Source organism: Schistocerca piceifrons, chromosome 3, assembly GCF_021461385.2.
Source record: "Schistocerca piceifrons isolate TAMUIC-IGC-003096 chromosome 3, iqSchPice1.1, whole genome shotgun sequence".
In the NCBI taxonomy this organism is placed as follows: domain Eukaryota; kingdom Metazoa; phylum Arthropoda; class Insecta; order Orthoptera; family Acrididae; genus Schistocerca; species Schistocerca piceifrons.
This window is the reverse complement of record NC_060140.1, coordinates 513,399,822-513,417,569: the sequence shown is the minus strand read 5'-3', so window position 1 is coordinate 513,417,569 and position 17,748 is coordinate 513,399,822. Positions and strand designations below refer to the sequence as shown.

At 37.6% G+C, this 17,748-nt stretch overlaps 1 protein-coding gene across 1 annotated transcript in view; it reads left to right on the top strand.

Annotated features, from left to right (window-relative positions):
- The window catches only part of LOC124788789 (protein kinase C-binding protein NELL1-like), a 466,052-nt gene that overhangs the window by 185,165 nt on the left and 263,139 nt on the right, over window positions 1-17,748 (top strand). Inside the window, exon 8 of the mRNA XM_047256072.1 lies at window positions 7,993-8,086. Coding sequence (XP_047112028.1) covers window positions 7,993-8,086 — 94 coding nt within the window. The remainder of the gene's footprint in view (window positions 1-7,992; window positions 8,087-17,748) is intronic.

Here is a 17,748-nt window from a genome sequence, read left to right as displayed (position 1 = left end):
AATGTTACCACCGTTGCTTTTAATGTCACCAAAGGTTGTTTTGACTTTCCTGTATGCTAAGTCTGTCCTTCCAACAATCATATCTTTTTCGATGTCTTCACATTTTTCCTGCAGTCATTTCGTCTTAGCTTCCCTGCACTTCCTATTTATTTCATTCCTCAGCGACTTGTATTTCTGTATTCCTGATTTTCCCGGAACATGTTTGTACTTCCTCCTTTCATCAATCAACTGAAGTAATTCTTCTGTCACCCATGGTTTCTTCGCAGCTACCTTCTTTGTACCTATGTTTTCCTTCCCAACTTCTGTGATGGCCCTTTTTAGAGATGTCCATTCCTCTTCAACAGTACTGCCTACTGCGCTATTCCTTATAGCTGTATCTATAGCGTTAGAGAACTTCAAACGTATCTCGTCATTCCTTAGTACTTCCGTATCCCACTTCTTTGCGTATTGATTCTTTCTGACTAATGTCTTGAACTTCAGCCTACTCTTCATCACTACTATATTGTGATCTGAGTCTATATCTGCTCCTGGGTATGCCTTACAATCCAGTATCTGATTTCGGAATCTCTGTCTGACCATGATGTAATCTAATTGAAATCTTCCCATATCTCCCGGCCTTTTCCAAGTATACCACCTCCTCTTGTGATTCTTGAACAGGGTATTCGCTATTACTAGCTGAAACTTGTTACAGAACTCAATTGGTCTTTCTCCTCTTTCATTCCTTGTCCCAAGGCCATATTCTCCTGTAACCTTTTCTTCTACTCCTTCCCCTACAACTGCATTCCAGTCACCCATGACTATTAGATTTTCGTCCCCCTTTACATACTGCATTACCCTTTCAATATCCTCATACACTTTCTCTATGTGTTCATCTTCAGCTTGCGACGTTGGCATGTATACCTGAACTATCGTTGTCGGTGTTGGTCTGCTGTCGATTCTGATTAGAACAACCCGGTCATTGAACTGTTCACAGTAACACACCCTCTGCCCTACCTTCCTATTCATAATGAATCCTACACCTGTTATACCATTTTCTGCTGCTGTTGATATTACCCGATACTCATCTGACCAGAAATCCTTGTCTTCCTTCCACTTCACTTCTCTGATCCCTACTATATCTAGATTGAGCCTTTGCATTTCCCATTTCAGATTTTCTAGTTTCCCTACCACATTCAAGCTTCTGACATTCCATGCCCCCGACTCGTGGAATGTTATCCTTTCATTGATTATTCAATCTTTTTCTCATGGTAACCTCCCCCTTGGCAGTCCCCTCCCGGGGATCTGAATGGGGGACTACTCCGGAATCTGTTGCCAATGGAGAGATCATCATGACACTTCTTGAATTACAGGCCACATGTCCTGTGGATACACGTTACATGTCTTTAATGCAGTGGTTTCCATTGCCTTCTGCATCCTCATGTCATTGATCATTGCTGATTCTTCCGCCTTTAGGGGCAATTTCCCATCCCTAGGACAAGAGAGTGCCCTGAACCTCTATCCGCTCTTCCGCCCTCTTTGACAAGGCCGTTGGCAGAATGAGGCTAACTTCTTATGCCGGAAGTCTTAGGCCGCCAATGCTGATTATTTATCAAAATTTAGGCAGTGGCGGGGATCGAACCCGGGACTGAATACGCTTTGATTATGAATCAAAGATGCTACCCCTAGACCACATGCACATTTATGACAGATATATTCCTACAGAGCACAATGCTGTACAATATCTAATATATTTTCTCTTCAGTATCCCAACATTTCTCTCATGAACCAGCAGTTTACATGAAAATATTACACCATGACCATCACAGCACATGCTACACAACTGCCAGGTTAGCATCCATGGATCAAACTCCAAGGAGGTACAATATCAAGGCTATAATAGTTTGCCCAAAGACATTTCAGCTTTCTGTAACCTCAGAAATTGAATAGTATTTACTGCTTGTATTTCATTGTTTGAATAAACTTTTTTATAGCTTTAGTACATTACAGAAAATACTAAATTGTCATTGGTTCTGTGAAAAATTTCATTATAGCCTCTGTGAACCATAGTCAGCATCCTACATCATTCCATATTATTCAGTGGGTTCCTGCACATCTACCAATTTTGGTCCTTAAACTTCTCTCCCTCTTCAGTGCTGTCCTAGGTATGTCCTCTTGGCTTGATGTCAGATTTCACCATATCCTAGCACCTGAGTCTTGGTCTTCCTGTTGGTCTTTTGTCTGTGAGTTTCAAATCATATATTAGCCTTGATAGCCTGTTAACACCCAAGCCTGGCATTTGTCTGTACCATCTCAACTGCTGGGAGATTATGTTGTCTCTTAATCTTACAACTTGAGCCTGTCTTTGCATTTCTTCATTCCAGATTCTGTCCCTCCTTGTCTTTCTGATCATGCTACAAACAACCTTTCAGCTGACTGAATTCTGCTTGTCTTTACTTCTCACAGTCCATGTTTCACAACTGTATGTCAAAGTGGGTATGTAGTGTGTTTTACAGATGACTTTCTTACATTTTAGTAATACTTTTTTGTTCTACAGTAGATCAACTATTTCACATACGTTACTCCTGTTTGTCTTCTGTGAGTGGTTTATTTGTCCCTAAAACAGTATCAGAGACCATTGCCAAGATATTTGAAATGATGGGTGATCTGTTTTCCTGAGTCCAAGTATGTTATCTTCCTCATTTTCATAACTTTACATGTTCTTTTATACCAGGTAGTGTCAGAATATTAAGTGTGACTATTCAGGTTAGAGTCACTTATCAAGTTTTGTGTGTTCTTCTCTTTGATTGCGATGTAGCAATAGATGTTGCACCATCATTAATATCATTACCAAGGGGGAGCTAGAGTTTCTTTTTCTACCTTTTTTTTAAAATACATTTTTTACATATGAAGCTTCATTTAGGTTTGGAAGAAATTTCATTTGTTCAGAAGCTGGCTTGTTGGGCCTATCACTTCTGAAGTTTCTTGTGTCGGGATTGCCTCCATTAGCCTTTGGTATTCCTCACTACACCACTGGTAGTTGTTCTGTTTTCACAAAATCCTCAGAAAGGAGAGTCATCTGATCTGCCAGCTTTGCTGTACTGAAGTCTCCTTCTCTACATGTGATGACCCTTGCCTCTATTAAAAATCATTTAAAGTGTCCATTCTGAGAAACGTGTATTCAAGTGCAAATTTTTAGCTGTTGTATCACTAGTATACAGTAGCTATTAAATGTCTGAGAGAAGGAAGATCATACAATGATAAATTATATTTTACTTATCTGTTTCTTACAACTTTTCATTGAAAACATGACTTGCTGAAAAACTGTGATGTTGAATTACACCCATTTGTTGATTTATTCAGATCATTTCAGCTAACTGCCAAATATAAAATCTTTACATTATGGAACAGATCTTCAGCAAAACAGACTTTTGACTACCATTTACAACAGCATGTGTCTGACTCTCTTTAAAATGCACCAAAACATATTATGGGAAGAAGACCAAAGATACAAGAACTCTCAACCTAGTAATCTTAAATAATATAGAAGTTTACATCCAGAAAAATTTATATATGATTAATTACTTCATTGCAAACTACTACCACAGTCTAACATAACAGTTGTGACACTCCAACTTGTTTTTGTTACCATCTGGGATAGCAGTGTGCCAAGTGGCCAGCGAGTTGTGCAGTTGAGTCTGAACGCAAATGTGAATTGCAGTTGTTTATATTTGTTTTTAGAATGGTATTTACAATTGGGAACATCTTTAGTACAACAAATTGCAGCAACAGCAAGAAGAAGAAACCAAATATGTCTTTTTCGAGGTTTCCTAAGGACCCTGAAAGATAATAAATTGTACATTAGAGGGCAGTTCATGTAGGATTCTTTTATAGCTTACAGATATTTGCTGGAGAATACAATTTTGTTTTAAGAAAGATGGGAAAAAATACTAGTAAACAGCAGGAGACCTGACATTATGTGGAAAAACATCATATATCTATCAACAATATGAAGTTGTCTTCACTACTTACACTTGCAGTCAAATCAGTGAATGTGATCTTAGGAAACTTGTATGGAATGCAATAAATACATTATTTAAAGTATCAAATAAGTCACCACAATGGTAGCACATTCACTGCTGAAGCAAAAATAATTACATTTGCAGAAATATTTGTGTATTAGAAAGTAAGGTTAAGCGTAATGAAATGTGAATAATTAGTCACCATACAAAACTGTTACATGTGGAGGAAAGTACATATCATAATAAGTATGAATATCCAACAACAGAAATATATGTTTCTCATGGATGAAATAAGTGTTTATATTTCTTACATTCAGAAACGTAAGCTGCAATTAAATGCATAGTTTGAAGTATTTCTTCATGAGTGAGTTGTAGCTTATACCATTGAATCAGTGAGATTCAGCTGTTTGTACATTTATTTTGCAATCATTCATGTCTTCTGATATTACACAAACTCTTGGAGGTAAAAAAATAAAATAAATATTTTGCAAATCAAATTGAAGACTGATGAAAAAGAGACATTAACCTTTAGTCTGGAATATGAAGGCATATTTTACAAAAGGAAATTCTTGCCAGTCATAAGGAAATAAAAATAAAAACTAAGTTTACAAGAGATTTTCAAGAAAATATTTTTTTACTTCCCCCTAGGGGAAGAAAACAAAATCACTAACATACTTGAACTGAAAAAATGTATTCTCAAAGTGTAATGATGCATGTGATATGTATTTTATCATGAAAATATAAAACTATTCCAAGATGAAAAAATAAAATACCATAAGAGGAGTGAAACAGTTTCACATGTGCAATAAAAAATATCATTGCTGATGAATTTGCACTCTGTTGAACCTCATAGAAACTTCCAGTAAGAAAGAAAACTGTGCAATTAATTTTTGTGGGACCGAAGACATCATTATTGTGTTGTGTCATCTATGAATGAACGCAAGTTTCGTCTAAATATTCTACAGGCTTCTTGCACTCAAAGTGGATTGCACAAAAAAAATTCACTCTTGCTGCACAGTGTCTGCATTCTATTAAAAATTTTCATCCATAATTGCACTTTCTGAATCAAAAACCAAGTGAGTGTAGAAGATGAAGAAAGGAGGTCCTGAGCCAGAATAATTAATTCTTTCACAGAGGCAGCCCTTATTTTTCTATCTGTTGGATACTGTCTCCTGTCATAGTAACCAAATACGGTTCCACATGCTAAGTTTTTGTTAAAATCATCAAGTTCTCTAGATCTCCATTGCCATTTATATCCCTTTTATGGAGAATCAAAATGCATTTTCACATCTGCAGATTCTGATGATGTTACTGCATTGTTAATATGGAATACAGAAGATTCGGAAATACAGAAACACCACTAGTTTTGCTCTCAGTTTATAAATTTGCACAAAGTTTATGTTATTCCTGACTTCTTCCTTGTTGGCGAGATCAGTAATAAAACTTCTTTATGCCTGATATGATAAACTTATTTTGATTTTGAATGTATTGTTGCCCCCTTATGCACACTGACCAGTGTAGCAGCACATGTTGGCTCTTGCTCCTGCATTATGCTGACTACAAAACTCATCATTGCACTTTCCCATAAAAGGCTGAAAACACACACATTAACACATAATATTACACAGGAACACTTAACAATCTCCATCATTACTTCAGTGTGTATGTGCAACAAAACTGCAAAGGAGGAAAGTCACAGTGTTTTGCTCCTGAAAAGTCATGCATAGGGTGTGACCTTCAGTTGCCACTTTTCGTAATTGTCACTGTAGTGGAAAGCCATTTATGAGCATCAGAAATAACAGAGGACCTACAATAGAAGATCAACACCATCAATCATGATCCCTGAAGTGGTTATATGCAGTACATTTTTAATCATGCTGTAACTTTGGTGAGGACATGTATGGAGTAATAGAGTGCAGCTGAATTAAATCAGGTGATTTTGAGGAAATTATATTAGGAATGATGCTGGCTGAAGTAGAGAAGATATAAAATGAAGACTGGCAACAGCGAGAAAAGTTTTTCCAAAAAAGAGAAATTAAATAAATTTCTGTTTTAGGAATTCCTTTTTTTCCTGTAAGTACTTGCCTGATGTGTTGTTGCATCTGGGAGTGAAGCATGGTTTATGAACAATACAGACAAGAAGAGAAGCTTTTGAAATGTGGTGCTGCAAACGAATGCTGAAGATTAATGGCTAAATTGGATAATTAATGAAGGACTGCTGAATCATACTAAGGAGAAAACAAATGTATGGCACAGCTTGATTAAAGAATGGCTTAATTGATAGGAAATATTCTGACCCATCAAGAAATAGTCAGTTTGATAACTGAGGGAAGCGCGGAGAGTAAAAATTGAAGAGAGAGACCAAGTCTTAGCTAAAATAAGCAGGTTCAATATGTGTCATGACATGATGAAGAGACTTGCACCGGATAGAGTAGCAAGAAGAGCTGTATCAAACCAGTCTGTGGACTGGAAGACCACTTAAACAGCAATGTGAGCTACTATATATGTCTCATACTCAGGACTAATGAAAGTCTGGGCATTTTTGTTGGCCTCCTACGTAATTGCTGTAGTGGGAGCCTTGAGAAAATAATGAGCTGATTTTATAAAAGAGAAATATCATGAAATCAAAATTAATTAAAATCAGGATTGTTAATGCTACAGAAAAAAAGTAATTTGATGATATTGACAGGAAAATTTTGTGAGCAGAACACAGTCTTTATTCATGTGGCTACTGCCATTGTCTTGATATAGGAGCTTTAGCATAGATTAATTGGGATATAGTATCACAACAGTATGCCCTGTTTCATATTCAGGGTGATAATTTTAATCTTATTTATTGCTCTCATTCTTATCTATGGTTTGTGATCGAGGATGCTCCTGTGGTTTCCTACATCAGACCAGGCTGGTATCCACATCCCACCACAATGTGCAAATATTTAGTAAATTTTCACACACTCTCATAAGGGATAACATTAGACACAGGCAGCTGAGATACACAAACCCCATCCCAAAGGGAATGGGGTGTCAACTGAAAGGACATCCAGCCACCCTCTATGATCAGCATTGCCAAATCCATAAATTAATACACCGACCCCTTGGAGGTACAAGCTAAAAGCTAATAAACACAAAAAATGCTTCTGTAAGCAGTAATCTTTTCTGAACCCTTGTGCTGAGTTACTAGTTTGACCAGTGGTGTAAAAAGGTTTCTGGCCATTGGTTATACAGAGTGGAAGCAAACAGCTGCTAGGTATAATTTTGACTCTCAGCCACAATATTCGCCATCATAAGAGACAGTCTGTACTCTTATAAAGTAAATATTTGACTGAGTTGATTCAATAACAATATCAGATACATGATTTGTGGTTGATCTTCCCATGTTACTTTTCTGTTTTGTCTATTCAGTTGTGAGTGTTGGTCAGAAAGAGGCTTTCCATAGGTAAACTGTTTGAGAGAGTACTGGTTATGCACACCATCTATGCTAATGTTTACTGTACAACTTATTTGTTAGAGCTATATTTTCTCTCTCTCTCTCTCTCTCTCTTTCTCTCTCTCTGTCTCTCGCACTCCCGCCCCCCTCCCCACTTCTCTTCTTTGCATGTACAACACTAACACAGCTTCCGTTACTCCTCCAGTCTTAATTATGTGCATAATTTTATTAGTGGCTGTCTTCTAAACTATCTTACTTTTTTTGAGTGGTTGTGCATTCTTTTTGTATTCTCAAGCCATTTTGTTAATTGAAATATCTAAGTTGAGAATAACTTTCTGAAAGCCAGATAGCAGATAAACAGTCAATCATCCAATAATTTCCTTTTGACTTGGAAATGTGGCACATAGGGGAAACTATCAGAGGGTAAGGTTTTGGAACTCAGTCTCATTTAAGTATGAGTTTCAATTCCATAATTTTCATGTGTACTAGAATATTAGTAAAATGAGAAACGTTTCCATAGTTTGCATTGGATTAACATAGATAAATTACACTGGTATTCTGTCACAGCATGGAGATATTCAGTGTCGACCTGTGCAGTGTCCAGAAGTCAACTGTAAGAATCCTGTCCGTGAACCAGGAAAATGCTGCCCTGTCTGCCGAAGTAAGAAACTGCTTGTTTTTTCACTGTATTTCTGCATGTTCGTAATTGTTTGTAATTGATATGAACAAATAATTTCTGTAGAATTTGACAATATTCTATGACTGTGAGTATCAATGCCATGGAACTAACTTAACTACTCAAAATAAATGTTTTGGACATCAGAAATTCCGATCATGTGAAACTTAAATTAATACTTCCACTTAAGATTATGTAACAGACATCAGTTGAGATAATTACCTTGATGACATAATTCTTCATTTGCTTAAAGATTATACATTCATTCTGTATCTCTCATTCAGGTTCTAGCTGGTATGAAAATTTCTTGAAAAGAAAACGACAGTAAAGCCATTAACATATTTGCAATCCCATTAGTCAGCACCTTTGAATGTAATATAAATTGTTTTTTATTATTATGTATTTAAATTTTTAAGTAGTATCATAAATGATGCATTGGTTGCAATAGGAAGACCTTCAAAAGAATTTCTACCAATCTAGAGAGCAGACCCTCTATATACCCCTTCCACCTTTCTGCTTTCCCTTCTTTGCGTAGAACTGGGTTTCCGTTTGAGCTCTTGATATTCATGCAAGTGGTTCTCTTTTATCCAAAGGTTTCTTTAATTTTCCTGTAGGCAGTATCTATCTTACCCTAGTGAGATAAGCCTCTGCATCCTTACATTTGTCCTCTAGCCATCCCTGCGTAGCAATTTTGCACTTCCTGTCACTCTCATTTTTGAGACTTTTGTATTCTTTTTTGCCTGCTTCATTTACTGCATTTTTATATTTTCTCCTTTCATCAATTAAATTCAATATCTCTTCTGTTACCCAAGGATTTTTATGAGCCCTCGTCTTTTTACCTACTTGATCCTCTGCTACCTTCACTATTTCATCTCTCAAAGGTACCCATGCAGAATGCGGGCAGGCATTATCATAGAGTAGCATCACTTTGCGCAGTCTTCCTGGTTGTTGTTCTTAATGGTATCTGATCAAAGTGGGTAGCTTCACCTGGATATAGGATAGCTAAAGAAACTTATAGGCTGTCTTCCTCACCAAGTTGAGGTTTCTGTCAGATCTAAAGATGGTCTTCCACAGTGTTGACCTTGATGTCTCCCGGTGCTGACTAATTTTTCCTATGCATAAATTCCTGTTATGAATCTGTGATCAAAATGGAATCCGATGCTGAATAAAATGACAGATGGCACCATGCTTCAGCATAGGATTTACTGTGTAATGACCAAGAATTTTATTGGGGAATTCTAAGTTCCAGTCTGATGATAGTATTAAATTGGTGGATAAGTTAGTAGCATTTTTTTTTTTGTATGTTACTGTTCCGGTTGCTATGAATTTATGTATCAGTTGTAATTTTTTTATTTGTAGTTCACTGTTGCTATCTGAGTTTGATTATTATCATTTTGTCATTTGGAGATAGTGAGTAGAGCCATGGATGCTAGAAAATGGAGTGCCAAATGGAGAAATTGGAACATTTCGGACATATTCTTCTGTTTGAGTTCAACAGGGGGGTGACAGCAATGGAGGCAGCCAGAAACATTTGCACCATGTGTGGGGATAATGCCATTGGACAGAGCACTGCAAGAAAATGGTTCTCTAATTTTATGGAGGATCATTCTGACATTACTGACTCTCCATGTTCAGGAAGGCCTTCATGGCTTTATGATAGTTTAAAAGTAGTAATCCACAACAATCCACATCAGTGTACTTGATAAATGGCAAATGTGATGAACTGTGATGATTCCACCATTGTGCAACATTTCTATGCAATAGGGAAGATTCAGAAACTGGGAGTATGGGTGCCGCATGCTCTAAGCCAAACTCACAAAATCAGGTGATGGCCATATGTGCATCCCTGCTTGCTCATCATCAGCTGGCTCACGAACAAGATTGATCATTCATATCCCATATCATTACTTCTGATGAAAAGAAAGATATGGTTGAGCCCAAACAAAGCAGCAACTCCCCATATAAAGACCTGCACACATTTGCAAAAGTTAATGTTTTGCATCTGGAGGAACAGTGATGGTGTGTTGTACTATGAATTGCTTCCCCGAAGTGTAACGACCACTGCTGACATTTGTTGTCAACAGCTGAGACATCTTGCAGATGCAATCAAAGATCAACAACCAGGAAGACTGTGCCAAGTGTTGCTACTCCATGATAATGCCTGCCCGCATTCTCCTAAACTGACAAAATTCCACACCTACTGAGAATATATTATTGATGACTAAAGTCTCTGTTATGTGTATATGTTGTGTTTATTAAATTTATGGAAAATACTACAAACTTATGCATCAACCCAAGATGTAAGGAACAAGTTACATGACATAATATAATTTAAAAAGAAAAGCTCCTTAAGCCATCTAAATAATGTTATTGGTAAATGAAGTGCTTGTGTCAAGTCTCATTTTGATCAACTTTTTACATTTTTGCATTAATTTGTTTCTTCTGTAGGGGCAAAAGAAAAAAAAAAATAGACTACAGTCCCTTAAGACAGTTGTGGCTCTCAAAAGAACACAGCATGCCATTTCTTCTTCTTCTTCTTTTTCTTTAATTTTGTTATGCTTCCAAGCATAAGGATGCTATTTATTCGTTATCCAATATTCCATCCAAAAGCCTTCAACAGCAGCATCCATCTGCATCTTACAAAGATGGAAGCCTAAAGGACTCATTTCTGTCATCTCCTCCCACATAGAGTTACTCTCCAGAGATCATCTTGTGTTCTTGCCACTGGCTCAGGCCAGTACCTTACATTGTCATTTTCTTCCCCAGTATAACTTTCAAGGGCATGAAGCCTGTGCAGAATGACACACTTTGAGGATGTATTATTATTGGGGGAGGAAATGATGTATATAAGAACGAAAGTTTAAATGCAACCAGGGCTCTAAGAGAAACTTTAGGGAAACTTATACATTCCGATGTATATGTCGTAAGCATTCCACACAGGCATGACCTGATGGAAGCTTCCTGTGTAAACAGAGAAATCGTCAACACAAACAGGAAATTCAGGAAGATATGTAGCTTTTTCTCTAATGTTACATTTATTGAAGCAACAACCTCAGTGAGAGAACATTTCAAGCATGGCCTGTGCAGAAACAACTATGGTACAGAAATTCTGTGCAGAGAAATATTAGAAAAAATTAGCAGCACATAAGAACAGGTAAATAGACCTATACCACTGTCAATGAGGGAAGAAATTGAAGATATAATACTATATCCAGTAACAGACTCAAAACATCCAAAATATGAAAGAACAGAAGAGGAAACATCATGCTGCCCAGCAAAGGAGGGAAAAGCAGTGTCATCGCCAGCAGAAAAAGAGGCAGTGTCATCACCAGCAGAAGGAGTAATGTCATCACTAGCAGAAGAAGCTGTGTCATCATCTGCAGAAGGGGAAGCTGAGACAGAGATCCCGCAGGCGAGATACGGGAGAGGAGAAAGAACAAAGAAGCAAAAGCATCTCAAGGAGCAGAATTTTTTGTACCAGTAGGTAAAAAGAAAGGTGCCATAGAAAAACAAAACATCAGCGCAAATATTTCTAATATAAGAATCTTGCAGGAGAATGTACAGTATGCATCCAGTAAATTAGAACAGATAGAAGTACTAGTAGCTGCAGAATTACCACATATATTTGTTATGTCAGAACATGGGCTGAAAGGAAATGAAATTAATGTTTACAACATACAGGAATATAAAAAAATTGCTAATTTCTGCAGATCTGAACATATGGGTGGATGGGTGGCAGTCCAAGTACACAGTAAAATAGAGGGTATCATTCCATGGCCGGTAGACAACTGTACGGAAATGCTGTTTGAAGCTGCATCAATACAGACAACCTATGGGAAAAATGTGTGATAATAGATATCTACAAATCACCAAACAGTCAGATAAGTGGACTTATAAAAGAGTTAGAAGTACTATTAGACAAGACTAGCAGGGAATTCTCATATATAATTGTAGCTAGTGACCTAAATATTAATACAGTAAAAGGCAACTGTTATACAAGGAGTTTTCAAGATCTGATTAAAACTTAAGGAGTTTATTTAGCAGTAGGCAGTCCCAAGAGATACTGTAAAAATACAGAAACATTAATAGATCATGTGATCACTAATGTACAACAGAGCAGGCAGACGGTACAGGTCATACACATGATCATTGCAGACCACTATGGGGTAGTAGTTAAATTAGCAGGCAACATAGGAAAGCCAGAAAAAAGATTTAAAGAGTTTAGACAAACTAAGTAAACAAACGTAGATAGGCTACAAAGGCTACTGGAAACCAAAGACTTTAGTGAAGTACAGGGTGTCCCAAAAAGAATGACCCAATTTTAAAAAGAATTATTTATTAGGAGGAAGGGCTTAACACCAACAAATTGCATACTAAATTACTCAGAAAAGACAGAAGTTTGTAAAAATCAATCATAAATGTTCAATACGTCCTCCATTGGCTACACAGACAACATCTAGCCGATAGCCAAATTCATCCCAAACTGAGTGTAAGGTGTCTTCTGTCACTGAAGCTAAGCTGCTGAGATTCTGGTTTTTAGTTCATCAGTGTCATGAGGTAAGGGAGGAATGTAAACACATTGTTTAACATATCCCCACAGGAAGAAATCACATGGTGTTAAGTCAGGGGACCTAGGAGGCCAAGAGCACCAAGAGTGTAAAGCCTGGTCTCATGATCCTGTACACCCTATCCAACACTGAGGCATGTTGGCATTGAGAAAACTGCACACATTGTTGTGCCACTGTGGTGGTGCTCCATCTTCCTGATGAAATTGTCAGAGTCAAGTTGTCGGAATAACCAGTTCCATAGCACTGCAAGGTATGATTGTCATGTTATGATTTCTTCCTCAAAAAAGTAGGGTCCATAAATGGTGCTTTGTGAAACTGCACAAAAAACATTCACTTTTGGTGACTCATGAGCTTGTACCAGTTGTAATCAGTATGGTTTGAGGGCTAAATGGTGCCCTAACGCATGCCACACTGTCATGCATGGTAAAGCAAGTTCTCAGCTAGCACGAAGCATAGACTCCACTGTTTGCTCAGAAATGCGTGACCGGCCAGGACTTTTGCCTTTACAGAGGCAACCTGTTTCTTCAAACTGTTTACACCACCGCTGAATGTTCTTTGTGATGGTGGTCTAGCACAAAATAGAATATGAAACACCCGCTAAACTGTGATCACTGATTGAGTACGACTAAATTCAATAACACAATATGCCTTCTGTTGTGCAGACACTATATTGCACTATACTGGCTGCACGCTCCAGGCCAGCGCTCGTAGGAACATCTACCAGATTTTTTCTGAAACTCTAGACCATGCTGATTACATCTAGTGCTGTTTCAGCTACCTAGTGATGTTTGTCTCAATATTATTACAGTTAAAATTTGGCCATTCTTTTTGGGGCACCATGTATTCTTAACAGGAAACATAGATATAAGATGGAGATCACTATGCAAAACATTAGGCCATTACACAGATGTTACATGTCCATTAGTAGGTAGAGAAATAAATGAGAAGAAGAATAAAAATTGGATCACAGGAGAGGTAAAGAGGAAGAGGGAAGAGGTGAAAAGCGTGCATGAAAACATTCAGTTAAGGCTAACCCAAGAAAATAGGGATGCATATAGGGAAAAGAAGAAAACATACACGAAACTGATAAAACAGACTGAATCGACACATTATGAAAATAAGATAGCAACCTCAACAAGTATCACTAAGATCATATGGTTTCTCATAAATGAAAAGAGTAAAGGTGTAGGTGTGGAAAACACTGATAACATAACACTTGAGATAAATGGGAGGGAACTCAGGGATGCACAGAATGTCATCTATACTTTAAACAAACATTATATTGAAGTTGTGGACAAAGTAATAACTCAAAATAATACTTCCAAAATAAACACAATAAACATTCCATATGAGACAAAATGCTTATCCCTTACCCCAACTAATGAATCAGAAATTGTGAAAATAATGCATAGTCTAAAAACAAAAAACACTGAGGGAGTAGATGGTATATCCAGTAAACTAATTAAATGCTGTTTACAATGGGACGTACAGCCATTAGCCTGTGTGATAAACTTTTTGTTGTTGTTATGGTCTTCAGTCCTGAGACTGATTTTGATGCAGCTCTCCATGCGACTCTATCCTGTGCAAGCTTCTTCATCTCCCAGTACTTACTGCAACTTACATCCTTCTGAATCTGTTTAGTGTATTCATCTCTTGGTCTCCCTCTACGATTTTTACTCTCCATGCTGCCCTCCAATGCTAAATTTGTGATCCCTTGATGCCTCAGGACATGTCCTACCAACCGGTCCCTTCTTCTAGTCAAGTTGTGCCACAAACTCCTCTTCACCCCAATTCTATTTAATACCTCCTCGTTAGTTATGTGATCTACCCATCTAACCTTCAGCATTCTTCTGTAGCACCACATTTCTATTCTCTTCTTGTCCAAACTATTTATCGTCCATGTTTCACTTCCATACATGGCTACACTTCACACAAATACTTTCAGAAAGGACTTCCTGACGCTTAAATCCATACTCAATGTTCACAAATTTCTCTTCTTCAGAAACGCTTTCCTTGCCATTGCCAGTCTACATTTTATATCCTCTCTACTTTGACCATCATCAGTTATTTTGCTTCCTAAATAGCAAAACTCCTTTACTACTTTAAGTGTCTCATTTCCTAATCTAATTCCCTCAGCATCAACCGACTTAATTTGACTATAGTCCATTATTCACGTTTTGCTTTCGTTGATGTTTATCTTATATCCTCCTTTCAAGACACTGTCCATTCTGTTCAACTACTCTTCCAAGTCCTTTGTTGTCTCTAACAGAATTACAATGTCATCGGGAAACCTCAAAGTTTTTATTTCTTCTCCAAGGATTTTAATACCTACCCCAAACTTTTCTTTTGTTTCCTTTACTGCTTGTTCAATATACAGATTGAATAACATCAGGGATAGGCTACAGCCCTGTCTCACTCGCTTCCCAACTGCTGCTTCTCTTTCATGCCCCTCGACTCTTATAACTGCCATCTGGTTTCTGTACAAATTGTAAATAGCCTTTCGCTCCCTGTATTTTACCACTGCACCTTTAGAATTTGAAAGAGAGTATTCCAGTCAACATTGTCAAAAGCTTTCTTTAAGTCTACAAATGCTAAAAACATAGGTTTGGCTTTCCTTAATCTTTCTTCTAAGATAAGTCTTAAGGTCAGTATTGCCTCATGTGTTCCAACATTTCTACAGAATCCATACTAATCTTCCCAGAGGTCGGGTTCTACCAGTTTTTCCATTGGTCTGTAAAGAATTTGTGTTAGTATTTTGCAGCCGTGACTTACTAAACTGATAGTTCAATAATTTTCACATCTGTCAACACCTGATTTCTTTGGGATTGGAATTACTATATTCTTCTTGAAGTGTGAGGGTATTTTGCCTGTCTCATACATCTTGCTCTCTAGATGGTAGAGTTTTGTCATGACTGGCTCTCCCAAGGCCGTCAGTAGTTCTAGTGGAATGTTGTCAACTCCCGGGGCCCTGTTTCGACTCAGGTCTTTCAGTGCTCTGTCAAACTCTTCGCGCAGTACCGTATCTCTCATTTCATCTTCATCTACATCCTCTCCCATTTTCATAATATAGTCCTCAAGTACATCGCCCTTGTATAGACCCTCTATATACTCCTTCCACCTTTCTGCTTTCCCTTCTTTGCTTAGAACTGGGTTTCCATCTGAGCTCTTGATATTCATACAAGTGGTTCTCTTTTCTCCAAAAGTCTCTTTAACTTTTCTGTAGGCAGTATCTATCTTACCCCTAGTGTGATAAGCCTCTACATCCTTACGTTTGTCCTCTAGCCATCCCTGCTTAGCCATTTTGCACTTCCTGTCACTCTCATTTTTGAGACGTTTGTATTCCTTTTTGCCTGCTTCATTTACTGCATTTTTATATTTTCTCCTTTCATCAACTAAATTCAATATCTCTTCTGTTACCCAAGGATTTCTATTAGCCCTCATCTTTTTACCTACTTGATCCTCTGCTACCTTCACTATTTCATCTCTCAAAGCTACCCATGCAAAATGCGGGCAGGGATTATCATAGACTAGCATCATTTTGCGTGGTCTTCCTGGTTGTTGTTCTTAATGGTATCTGATCAAAGTGGGTAGCTTCACCTGGATATAGGATAACTAAAGAAACTTATGCCTATTACTTCAAGTTTCCCTAGTAATATTACATGTTTCACAGTATCGAAGGCTTTGGATGAATCTAGATTAATTCCAACAACCTGTTTATTTGACTCCAAATTTCTTACTATTTCTGATGTGTAGTCCAATATGGCTGTTTCTGTACTGTGCCCTGCTCGAAAACCATGTTGACTGTTATTTATTAGTTTATGTTTTTCTAGATATTTTGTAACCCTGATTTTCATTAATTCCTCAAGTATTTTGGAGAAGGCTTGGAGGAGAGATATAGGTTGCTAATTTTCTATTTTATGTCTGTCACCATTTTTGTATAAAGAGATTTTAAGTATATCCAGAAATATCTCTTCACTAAGGGACAAGTTTGCTATGTGCACTATAGGTTTGACAACACATGGAGCAATTTTCTTAATTATTGATACAGATACATCATCCAACCCAGAGGACATTTTGGATTTCAAGCATTTAATGACTTTTAGAACTTCATGCTCATCTGTTGGGATTACCATCATGCTGGTATTTACCGCTGGATTCGTCACTGTTGGTTGTTGCTTAAATTTACTACTTAAAGTAAGGGGAATATTTACAAAATAATTGTTTACATAGTTTGCCATGGCATCTTTTTCTATGGGGATATTTTCATTATTTTTAAGATTGATTTCCTGTTCTTTAGTTTGACCCCCAGTTTCTTTTTTTACCATTTTCCACATCATTCTGGACTTGTTACTAGCCTGCCTTATTAATCTATCATTACTTAATAATTTTGCTTTTGCTAAATCTCTGTCTTACCATTATATAATCTATCTGAAACCTTCTAGTAACCTATCCATTTTCCTTTTTAAATTTTCTAACCTACCTGCCCGATCAAGGGATCTAACATTCCACACTCCGATCCGTAGAACACCAGTTTTCTTTCTCCTGATAATGACGTCCTCTTGAGTAGTTCCTGCCCGGAGATCTGAATGGGGCACTATTTTACCTCTGGAATATTTTACCCAAGAGGACACCATCATCATTTAACCATACAGTAAAGCGGCATGCCCTCAGGAAAAATTATGGCTGTAGTTTCCCCTTGCTTTCAGCTGTTTGCAGTACCAGCACAGCAAGGCCGTTTTGGTTAGTGTTACAAGGCCAGATCAGTCAATCATCCAGACTGTTGCCCCTGCAACTACTGAAAAGGCTGCTGCCCCTCTTCAGGAACCACATGTTTGTCTGGCCTCTCAACAGATACTCCTCCGTTGTGGTTGCGACTATGGTACGGCCATCTGTATTGCTGAGGCACGCAAGCCTCCCCACCAATGGCAAGGTCCATGGTTCATGATTAACTTATCTGTAGAAAAAGGAATATTTTCAATGTGCCTGAAAAAGAGTCAAGTAATCCCTATACATAAAGGAGGATACAAAAAGGACCCAGACTTATAACTATTTCATCTGCACTCTCTAATATAATAGAAA